At 34.1% G+C, this 12,217-nt stretch overlaps 1 protein-coding gene across 1 annotated transcript; it reads left to right on the forward strand.

The window, feature by feature from the left end:
* The first annotated feature begins 1,461 nt into the window (after nucleotides 1–1,461).
* On the forward strand, nucleotides 1,462–10,522 carry LOC127730736 (kelch-like protein 24). The gene is made up of 2 exons (XM_052239264.1): nucleotides 1,462–1,634; nucleotides 8,653–10,522. The coding sequence occupies exon 2, from the start codon at nucleotides 8,674–8,676 to the stop codon at nucleotides 10,408–10,410; it is 1,737 nt and encodes a 578-aa protein (XP_052095224.1). The 5' UTR covers nucleotides 1,462–1,634; nucleotides 8,653–8,673; the 3' UTR covers nucleotides 10,411–10,522.
* Nucleotides 10,523–12,217: the final 1,695 nt, after the last annotated feature.

Consider the following 12,217-nt stretch of genomic DNA (forward strand, 5'->3'; position numbering starts at 1 on the left):
GTAGACGAAACGCGCGTCTGGTGTACACAATTTTAATCCTGGTATCTACGATGAGGTTATTAACAACCACTGGGTTGATGTAACTGCTGGTGGAGGTTTCCTCCCCGGTGAGGTTATCACCAGCACAGTAGTAGTCCTGGGATCTGTGATGAAATATTCGGAATGACAGAAATATTAGATAAACGGGCCCTGACTGAATGCTTGAATAGAGCATACTAGTTAAAATTAGAAAAGCGAATGCTAGTATAGAAAGGAGGTAGAATAGAGACCGGGAAACATTCCCGACAAACTGTTACAAGTTTAAACTAAGCTATGCTTTCCGTTCTTAGAAGAGGACATTCAATATAATATGTTTTTGTGATACAACCTGTCCCATTCAATTAAGTTCTCTGCATGAACTTCAAATTTCTCCTGGACAAAACGGACGGTTCCCCAAAAGGATATGATTAACATCCCGGAGCATCTGATATCAATCTATGTGTTAATGGCAGTTAGTATTACCCATTTTCTTTTCTTTTTCTAATCATGTCTAGTTGTCTAGTTGATTTCTGTCTCATTCGACTAGTGTGCCACGGGCATTGCTGGCGTAGAGCTAGTCTACTGCCTAATACCGATGATATCTGTGAAATATTCATAACCTTTGCGGTATACTCAGGGCAATCATAATCGGGAACAGATTTATCTGAACTGTTATAACATTTGCTTAATTTCATGATATGCAAAAGCAGATGAAGAAGTTACTAGCTGCTAACAGCTTAAAACCTAGTGGATATAGCTGAAAAAAGCAACAAACTTTGTCTATGTAAACTTAGGTTTGAATTTTGATACAACAAAATCACAATTAAAAGTATGAACGACAAAATGGTCAATATAAAAAAAAAATAAACTTGTACAATTCTCAATATTTTAGCAACAGGATTCCATAATTCATGTTAAATGTGTTTGCACAAATTGTCGTATAATGGTCTATAGTGCAGACACGGTATGATGGTTCTATGATTTTAGTTCATAAACTATAGTAATAGACGGTTATATTCTATTTAGATCTAATGCAAGCCATAAAAGTAAAAAAAAAACAACATCAAAACACATTTACAGATCAAATATTTTTTTTATTTGTTTGTTTATGACATGACATGACAAGCGATATTTGGAAAAATCCATTCTATCACAACAACTTGTCTATAATAATTTAAAAAAAAAACTGTTTTCAATATTTCATAACAACATATATATATATAACTGATATAAGTATAGAATTCCAGTTTGTGCGATAAAACTAAGGCTATTTACTAGACAGATGTCAAATATTGGAATTATGATAAACTGTCCCAACTGAATTATTCATGCTAGGCTTTGACAATATTACACAGGTAATGGTCAGATCGATATTCCACTTAGAAATTACCTGCAAATGTCGATTTCAAGATAATTTGATTTCAAAATAAAGGTAATTCCAAATCGATTTAAAACGTTGTATATACCATCTCACTAAACATAATTAAATACAACACTACATCAAAAGACGGCTTTAATATCACATTAACATTAACATGTTTTGGCGAGCCTATAACAAACTCAGCTACTTCCGGTACAGCAATAGTATTGGATTTGGAATGGATTCTTAATATCAGGTTTGTAGATTTTAATATTTTAATTTCCTGTAGAAGATTTTGACCACTTTCTTCTTTGGTTACAGTACACTAAATATATATTTTTCAGCTAAATCAATACGACAATTTTCAATATAAACAGAAACACAGATCAGATGGGGAAGTATTTACAGATTTGTGGTGGTCGTTTTACCCCCAAGTGATTCGGCTTGTTATAGATTTGATATTGGTCTCGTTATCGGAATCGATAAATTAGATTTTGAATTCAATTGAAATTGTGGTTTTGTTCGAAGCTTTATGTTAAGTTCTCGAAAAACTTTTCACTATTCTTATCATGTATGAGTATGTGTATTTAAAATGAAGTTTTAACTTAGTTGACTTGTAACTTATTAAACCGAACCGGAGAAGTCAGTTCCCCTTGTATAAAATAAAAAGATTTGGTACGATTGCTAATTAGACAACTATCTAACAGAGTCAGAAATGAAGTGGATTAAGGTACCTGTAGGTATAAACGGTACGACCGTCGACAATGAGCAAAACCAATACCATATAGTCAGCTATTGTAAAAGGCTCCGACACTTGCCTTTTTTATAAAGTTGTTTAAATTTACTGGAATTTGTTATATAGTATGCTTAAACATTTTTTTTTATCACTATCTCTCAGACTATACACACTAGTCCTATCCCGGCTGTCTCAGAAAAGTTATCTTTACTTGTTCATGAATTATCGTCATGCAAAAATCAAATTTTATCAAATCTAATAATGAGACTGAATTATGGTTGAGTAATGCTATATACAATGTGTCCTTCCTGTAAGGCGTCATGACCTTCTATATGTGTCATCTCGGAACTCGTTTTTCATCACTGTGAAGGCTGTACATGCTAGCTGTCACCTCGGCTTTTTTTGGTGGTGTTCGTGTTGCTCAGTTTTTAGTTTTTTTTTATGTTTTTTTTTTGTATATTGTTATTTGTCTTTTGCTAGTTTTTCGTTTTTTTGCCATGGCATTGTTAGTTCGTTTTCGGCTTGTGAGTTTGAGTATCCCTTTTTTTTTTTCTCGCCTCTCTGTTACTACAATGTATTATTACAATCTGCCACATACACATTTTATTTTTCATATGTACTTTATCATCAGTATACCTTACCTTAGCTGTGTTGCAGAGAATTAAAACAAAACGCTCACAGGAACCTGTATCTTTCACTTTATGAAGTGTTTGGTATTGGAATATAATGAAGGCAATTATATATATCTTAAATCAGGCAAAAGTTTAAGTTGTAATTTTTTTAGAAGACCATCATGGATCATTTCTATACATTTTTGTTAACTTAATTGTATCTTTTTTTTCGTTAAAATGCATATTACTGTGACACATAAACCTAGTAAGGCTGGTGGTATAAGAATATGACCCATTCAATTCCATTTTTAGTTTTACAATAAATATATGTTTCAGCACACATTCGGGTAAAAGTAAAATAATCAGTAATATAAGACTAAATTACAGTATATGTCACTCAATTATCATGCTTAGTATTTCTATTCAAACATTTGATAAGAGAATCATTGTTGTATATAAAATAATTTGGTAGAGGACAATTCTGATGAATATTCTTTTCAAGTTTGGTTCAAATTGACCCAGTAGTTTATTACAAGAATTCTGAAATGTGTCGGTTAATGAGCGTTTGAAATTGATGTGAGGTCATTAGGCAATATATTATACATTTCTATGAGAGAATACATTAGTTCTTTGAGAGGATACATCAGGCGACATGCAGCTGTTTGATATATTTTCTGGCAATATATGATTGTATAGTTCTTTGAGAGGATGCACCAGTCGAGACGACAGCTGTTTGATATATTCTGGTAATATATTGTACAATTTTAAGAGAGGACAGACCAGTCGAGACGACAGCTGTTTGATATATTCTGGCAATATATTGTACAATTTTAAGAGAGGACAGACCAGTCGAGACGACAGCTGTTTGATATATTCTGGCACTATATTGTACAATTTTAAGAGAGGACGGACCAGTCGCGACGACAGGTGTTTGATATATTCTGGCAATATATTGTACAATTTTAAGAGAGGAGAGACCAGTCAACAGCTATTTGATTTATTTTCTGGCATTATATTGAACCATTCTATGAGAGGATATATCAGTCGACCGGTGTTTGGTGTATTTTCTGGCAACATATTGTACAGTTCTTTCAGAGGACACATTAGTCGATAGGTGTTTGATGTATTTTCTTGCAATAAGTAGTACAGTTTTTTTAGAGGACACATCAGTCGATAGGTGCTTGATGTATTTTCTGGCAATATGTTTCACAGTTCTTTGAGAGGATATATGTCAGACGATAGGTGTTTGATGTATTTTCTGGCTATGTATATCACAGTTCTTTGAGAGGACACATCAGTCGATGTGTTTTGGTATTTTTTTCTGGCAATAAGTAGTACAGTTCTTTATGAGGATACATCAGTCGACAGGTCTTTGATATATTGTCTCACCATATGCTGTACATTTCTATGAGAGGATTTATTAGTCGACAGGTCTTTGGTATATTGTCTGATAATACATTGTACATTTCTATGAGAGGATACACCAGTCAACAAGTCTTTGATATATTTTCTGACAATATATTGTACAATTCTATGAGAGGACAGACCAGTCGACAAGTCGTTGATATATTTTCTGGCAATATATTGTACAATTCTATGAAAGCACAGACCAGTCGACAAGTCTTTGATATATTTCATGGCAATATATTGTACAATTCTATGAGAGGACAGACCAGTCGACAAGTCTTTGATATGGGGGGAAGGGGTCCATATCCATATCGACAAGGGATTATGGTTAAAAAAACTACAAAGTAAGCACTTCTCAGGCCACCGCTACAAAAAATTACGATGATTTGTTTTTATTTCATGTATTATAATTCTTGTTAAAAATAATTGATTGTATTCGTTATATATATTCTTATATGTACATTTCTTGTTCCGCATTTCCATTCTGGGTTTATATTGATCACAAACACGACTCATCCCATATTCTCATCTGTACTACACCAAGTCGTTTTGTGTTTGTTGACATAGTGACAATATCACTGGGAGAACTTAAAAACATCACACTCGATCAATGCACATTACTTTTTCCAAATATATAGTTAAATATTGAAATAACCAACAGCAGAGCAATTAACTGGTAATGTTTATTACCGGAGACAGATTAATTATTCACTACAAAACAAACGCTGACATTGTCTCTGAAGCTACCAAGATGATTCTTTATGTGTCATTGACTATTAAAATGAAACATCTCGAAAGATATATTGTGATGTTTATCAATTTTCCTTTCTCGGGAAAATATGAAACTAATTATGCCATATTAATGTTGCAACGTAGGGTAACCAAGAGACGTAGGGATGTAAGATACAAGGTGTCTCTGCATGATGCACAAGTGAATATTTTTACTGTGAAGTAATCAGCTTACAACAATGAATAAATCGGTGCTATATATAAAATGATGGCCATTTTAAGGGTTGTGTCTTGTCTTTTATATCCACCAGAATCAGTCGCCAAAAAAATATAAAAATTCTACAATTGTCAAAGAAAACGAGTGAATAAAACAGAAACCTTTAATTAGAACCGCGAGTTTAACGCAACTTTCTATCATTTGTATATAATTCTCGACACTTGGTCTTTATTAGTAATAATCATAATGATCAAAAAGGTAGAATGCCCGGCGTAAAACCCATATATTGACCTCTGCGATTAAGTCGCATATTTTATGTACATTATTGGAATGACCATAGTAAAATCATACCGCCTGCCATAATTAGCCGTAGTTGTGCTTTTATAGCTTATTATACGATAAAGGTTTTGCTCATTGTTGAAGACCATGATGACCTGAAGTTGTTTACATCCTATATTTTTGTCTAATGGATATTTGACTAATTGCCAATCATACACCACATTTTCTTATTATTTTTTTAATTAGTTGAAATAATGTCGAACAACATCTTGTAAAGTTTTGTCCCAAGCGATCAAAAATGTACTAGTAACTTCATGGACAACTAAAGAGAGGACTATATATAGTATATAGACATTCCGTATGCATGACTCGTTAAAGACATATCCGCAAGAGGAAATGGCGTGAAGAAACGTGCTCCTATTAGACAAACAACATTGAACTAGTAAATTGTTGTCAATAGATCATGAATCTTAAAAAATGAATTACTAACAGATATCGCTTAAAATAAGCTGTATCGGTTTCCACTTTCACGCTGCCCGTTCTTGTCCGATATAGACTACATTTTAATCGTCATCGATCTATAGCACTTAAACGCCGTACATCTGACTAAGGTCCTTTTAATATTGTGACTTCAAAAAGGAAACAGTATATAATTACAGTAGCATTTCATTCCGATTTGAAATGGATAAATTGTTGCTGCACGTAAGTAATAAATTTTATGAATTGGTAACATGAAGACGCAGTTTTGTCACTAATTTTATTTAACACTTAGTTGTACACCTTACAATGAAGCATTCAGTCATTGTTCTTTCAATGAGCTAACGATAAGATAATTCAAGTTGAGTAAGTCGGACAATTTTCCTAGTAATTTATATTTTTCTTCTTCTAGAAAGTGATACTTATAACGGTAACACTCAAACATATCTAATATATCGAAATGTACCAATTAAGGAATCTGAACGTATTTTTTTTTCCAAGTTGCAAAACATTTTATTCATGTTGTACAAATTCAGATGGTTCGACTTATTAATTTAAAGGCCTTTTAAATGATAGTGGACAACTATATATTTGCGGAGACCTTGACTCGTCTTATATGAATTTTTGTTGAATTACATTGATTGCGACCTTAGGAATCTGGAATAGTCATAGAAATTTTGAAACTTAGATTTCATTACCTTATAAACCAATGGATGAGGAGGATGCCCGGAAAACTGTATAAAACTATTAATACGTTGTCATATATATTTAAAGATAGTGTTTCATTTATCGAATACAGAATTTTTCATTGTTTTGTATTTAAGATCTACTCAAGAGTAATTTCAGCCTGTATATGTTTCCTTGAATTTTAGGTACTGACGTTGTTCATCTTCTTAATAACGTCTTATAGTGTTCCTTTTATTTGTCTTTGTATATATATTTTCAATCTTTACTGTTCAATCCATTTTTATAATAATATCTTTGCGTGGCTCGGTATTTATACATCCCGTGTTATTGTGCTATGGTCATTTTTTTTTTATTCTTATCTTTCATTTTTGCTTTTGTACTTTGTCGATAGAGTGTCTTTGTTGAAATAGTGATTTATAAATTTTTTTTATAGTGATTAAGATTATAACACAATGTTGACTGCTGTACACCAATTTTTGACATTTTTACCTATATTGACTGTTTGTTTTGCTCACACATTGTTGTAAATATAATGAAATTCTATGCGACTGCCATACAAGCGAGAGGTTTATCTAGCTATAAAACCAGGTTTAATCCACCAATTTATACATAAGGAAATGCCTGTACCAAGTCAGGAATGCGACAGCTGTTTTCCATTCGTTTGATGTGTATGTGTTTGAGCTTTTGATATTGCCATATGATAAAGGACTTTCCATTTTGAATTTTCCTTGGAGTTCGGTATTTTTGTTATTTTACTTTTTCCTCTGGGTTTGGCCATTTAAACGATGTCTGCTACGAGGAGTACTTAATTTTTGCTTATAAACACTTTTATAAACATTAAACGATTTGTTGAAGGTCAACATATTGGTCAATTTACATGCTTTACAGATGTGGTGGCAGGTCTTGTAACCGCTCCCCTCCGTCCGTCCGTCCGACACAGAAATAGTTTGTGTCATGTGCATCTCCAACAGTTTCCATAAACACTATTCTTACTTTGCAAAAAGATTAGAGATGTGGACCTCCCTTTTTTGACATATTTGAGTAAGCTTTGCACAGCGATTGAACACAGGTTAAAGATGTGCACTTCTTATTTAAGACAGATTTAAATACAAGTAGTTAAGTCATTTTTTGGTATTGGATTCTGTAGAGGATATCTCATTTGTGTCGTGTGTAACTCCTACAGTTTTCCATTAACCTTATTCAAACTTTGCACAGTGCTTGCACACAGATTGAAAATCCTTACATTCTAATTTTAACAGGTTTGAATTATTTTCTAATGTTTCCAATGTGCAGAACAGTTTTGTCATTAAATACTGTAGACATGGTAGAGAGTTCCTCGTTAGTATCATGTGTAACTCAAAAGATTTTCTTTCAGCATTCATTTAAATTTCACACAGTGATTGCACACTTTTTGAAGATGTGGAACTACTATTTTTGACTGATTGGAATAAGCTTGTCATTGAATGGTACCGATTGTAACTAGTCGGTGTCATGTACAATCACAACATTTTTCCATCAAAGTTATTCAAACTTTGTAATTTGAGCCAAATTGGAAATTTTTGTTCAAATTTTCAAGAGCATTTCCCAAACATTTTTGTCGATGAATTTTTTTGAAGTACAAAAAAAAAATAATTGTAATCTGTAAGTCTTCCAATTGAATCACTTATTTGATTAATCTGAAGGAATAATCTGTTACTGTAGATCACCTTAACGCTATTTACTTCACAAAAATCATACAAGTCTTGATATACTTTGTTTATCGGGCTTCAGTGATATAAAGATAAAACCATTATCAAGTCTGGAAAAGTGGATACATATAAGCTCTATTGCCTCTGGTTTGAATTAAACTATTAAAAACCACTATAAAGTCTGAGAGTTTTCCTGCTAAGTTCTTCTAACAACGATGTTCGTGCATTTTGATCGACAATTGAACGAATAACATTGACAAAAATCTTACACTCGAGAATTTTCCAATCTTAAAGCACCGTGCGACCCAGTTCCAGACACGGTGTTGTTCTTGTATTCACAAACGCCACTATCCAAGATATGCACAATATTCTCATGAGTTTGGGAAGCGATACAAATGTAAAATTATCATCGTCGTCTGATTTGATTTTTTTTCTCTTTTCAGAAAACTAGATTTAAACATAAAATGACCGAAACACCTTGCTGGCGAGACGAAGTTTCCAGGGAAATGTACAATTCTTTAGAGGATATGTACAAACACGACAGACACACTGATACCAAACTAGTTGTCGGGGACAGGACATTCAATTGTCATAGAGTTGTTTTGGCAGCCATATCGCCTTACTTTGACGCAATGTTTTCGTCAGGTATGATTGAAAGTCAAAACGGGACAGTGAATATTCAAGACTGTAGTGTTAGTATATTTGAAAACATCCTAGATTTTGTGTATTCAGGAAGAAAGGTCGTGACATTTGATAACTGTGAAGATCTTTTGAAAGCAGCGGCAATTTTTCAAATGCGACAACTCCACGAGAAATGTGAACAATTTCTACTGAATAATCTGATATCAGACAACTCTTTAGGAGCATGGAAACTTGCAAAAGCTTACGATTGTCCATCTTTATTTACGAAGGCATGGACACTGATTTTAATGAATTTCACAGACATTTGCAGGGCTGAGGATTTCCTCTTTTTGGACAAAGATGATTTAATCAAAATAATAACGGACGACAATTTGAATGTAACAAATGAGGAGGTCGTTTGTGACGCAGTATTCAGATGGTACGAATCAGATGTATCTAAGAGAAAGGAGGATATAATCCAACTATTCGAATATCTTCGTTTACCGCTCCTAGGCTCAGAATATTTGTTACATGAAGTCGAGCCAATGGAACTGGTGAGAGAAAGTGCAAGATGCCGGGAAATTGTTAAAGAGGCAATAACATATCATATGTTGCCAGCAAGACGTTCAGAATTTAATTCAGATAGAATTGCGTTTCGAAATCATTTGACAATGGAAGAAGTTCTGATTGTCTTAGGAGGTTACAACAGTCAGTCGGAGAAAGTTGTAGACGTCTTTGCATACAGCTTCCTACAACAAAAGTGGTTCTTTCTTACACCCCTAATGTTTCCTTTAGGCCGGGAATTCGCGTCATGTGTATATGGAAATGATATTTTTGTATCTGGAGGTTCACAAAAATTAGATTGTTTATTGCGATATCGTTCCGAAAACAATGAGTGGTACCGATGTACTTCACCAGTGCAGGGAAGACGACGTCACGCGATGGTAGCTCTCGGAGGCTCAATTTATGTCTTAGGGGGGTATGACGATAACATTAAGGAAGAATCTTCCAAAACGCTATCGAGTGTCGAAGAATATGATATAAATCAAAGAACGTGGAAAAAGGCGGGACATTTACCGAAAGCGGTCCGTTCAATGTCTTCTACTGTATCAAAAGAGAAGATCTTTGTATTTGGTGGCATCTTATCCGACGACAAAGAAACAAAAGCGATTCAATACTTTGATACGCGGTTGCAATCGGGGTGCATTGTTGCAAATTTACCATCACCATGCAAGCTTTCACGCGCAATTGTGTCCGACAAAAACATGCATGTCGTTTGTACCGACGGAAGTGTGATTTGTATACCCGAAGACGGTAGCTGTCGAATTATTACAACAATTCCAAATTTTCAACGCAGAAGATTTTGTGCTATTCACCATAAAGGAAATGTTTTAATTTTGGGTGGAGAAAGTGGGAATGCAATTCACCAAAACATTATTTCAGTTGACCTATCAACTAAACACATTGATCAAAACAGAACTACGGTTATTCCACCTCGAGCTAACTTTGCAGGGTTAAAAATTGTAATGCAAAAAAAGTTTTTCACAAGGGAGTTTGTGATGACTGAGAAGCAATCTTAATCTTTGTAATGTTGATGTGCTTTACTTCTAAAATAGTAATTTTCTGGTAACTGACAATCAAACGTTTTTTTTTATTCTGTTGAATGCATATAATTATATCTATTTCAATCAATATGACTTATTATTTCATCCAATATCTAAACCATGAGAAAATGAAATAAAAAAAAATCGGGGAATTTTATAACAAATTCACTATGGGATTTGCACAACTTCAATAAGTGTGCAGACGTTCTTTGAGTTTTCAATGATCTGAATTGAAAATTGCAAGAGGAGTTGATTATACAAAATTGGTATTGACTTTGTAAAGTCTAATAAAATAGGAGAAAATTCCGATTTGTCAAACTATTACATAGTAGCAGGTGCGCAACTAATATATACATTTAAGTGCAATCCTTCTGTGAAGTTTCAGGGATCTAGTTGGCAACTGTAGGAGGGACTGATTACTCAAATATGTATTATTAGTCTTGTATGTGTTTTAATTTGAGTTCATTTATATGTTTTGGAGTTTAGTGTGACGTCCATTTTCACTGAACTAGTACACATTTTTATTTAGGGGCCAGCTGAGGACCACCTCCGGGTGCGGGATTTTCTCGCTGCGCTGAAGACCCAATGGTGGCCTTCGGCTGTTGTCTGCTCTTTGGTCGGGTTGTTGTCTCTTTGACAAATTCCCCATTTCCATTCTCAATTTTATCCACATTTGCTCGCCTGTATGCTCGACATCATGTGTTAACTAGTACAGAGAGAGAGAGAAGAAATAATTTATATGAAACAGAGCTAAAATTTTTATCTCAGGAATTTAAAGTGAAACCATGAAAACTTATTATTTCAAATTAAAGACTACGGGAGTACCAAAGCCAGAGGGGAATTTAGGGGGGGAGGGGACCCGGGCCCCTTTATGGAATTTCATGTATGATATATGCATACATTTTTTTTCAAGTATCACTACATCGTTGGCTTGCCAGCCCCCTTTCAAAATCCTGGATCTGCACCTGAAAGCGACTGTTTATTAAAAACAGAAAATCCAGAAAACGTAACAGACTAGTAGGATGGGGCTGGTTTTATGCAAGTCTAAAAACTGCTGGGCTGTATTGGAGGGGAGGCGGGACCTCCTTAAAAAGGGAGCACATCGTGTATGATTCATAGACATCATTTGTCCTTATTAGGTGACCACATCCCCATCAAACAGGATGGAACAGCGTCATCCTCTAAATTGACGTCATGTCTTAGTAATAAAACACACGACTCACATAGTCGGCATTGTTTATGCGTTCAAATTAAAAAAAAAAAAAAAAATTTTTTAAATAATCTAAGATTTAAAACTAAAATAATTAAAAAATCCAAAAAAAAAAATCCAACATTCCCCAAAAATGCAAAATGCCAAAAAAAAAAACAAAACAAATACGATGGATGAATTTTACCTGTACGTACTGAGCAAGGATTCTCTTTCACTTTTTGAAAATAATAACGGTAGCACATTTAGGATTCAACTTCACAAAAGTTATATATTTGACGGAGGATGGTAATGTGCACTGCTAGAGTTATCGTACGTACCGAAATTTCCAAAATACTTTTCCTCAACTTTGGGTTTTTTTCTGTCAGCGAGCGAAAAAGGTGTCATTTCCCAGGCGTAAGTGTCAATCACAAAGTCCGAGCAGAAGAAGAACCGTCTCGTTGGTGTTGGCAATTTCGGTACGCTAAATTTTCCAAAAAGGACTGAAGACATGCGTATAATGAACGTATCAACAATGCCGATTATGTGAGTCATGTGTTTTATTACTTAGACGTGACGACAATTTAAATGATGACG

The sequence above is a fragment of the Mytilus californianus genome, unplaced genomic scaffold (assembly GCF_021869535.1).
Source record: "Mytilus californianus isolate M0D057914Y unplaced genomic scaffold, xbMytCali1.0.p SCAF_2, whole genome shotgun sequence".
Classification (NCBI taxonomy): Eukaryota; Metazoa; Mollusca; class Bivalvia; order Mytilida; family Mytilidae; genus Mytilus; species Mytilus californianus.

What these genes read in the sequence shown, in the direction of transcription:
- LOC127730736 (XM_052239264.1), top strand. Translation starts at nt 8,674, where the DNA reads ATGACCGAAACACCTTGCTGGCGAGACGAAGTTTCCAGGGAAATGTAC.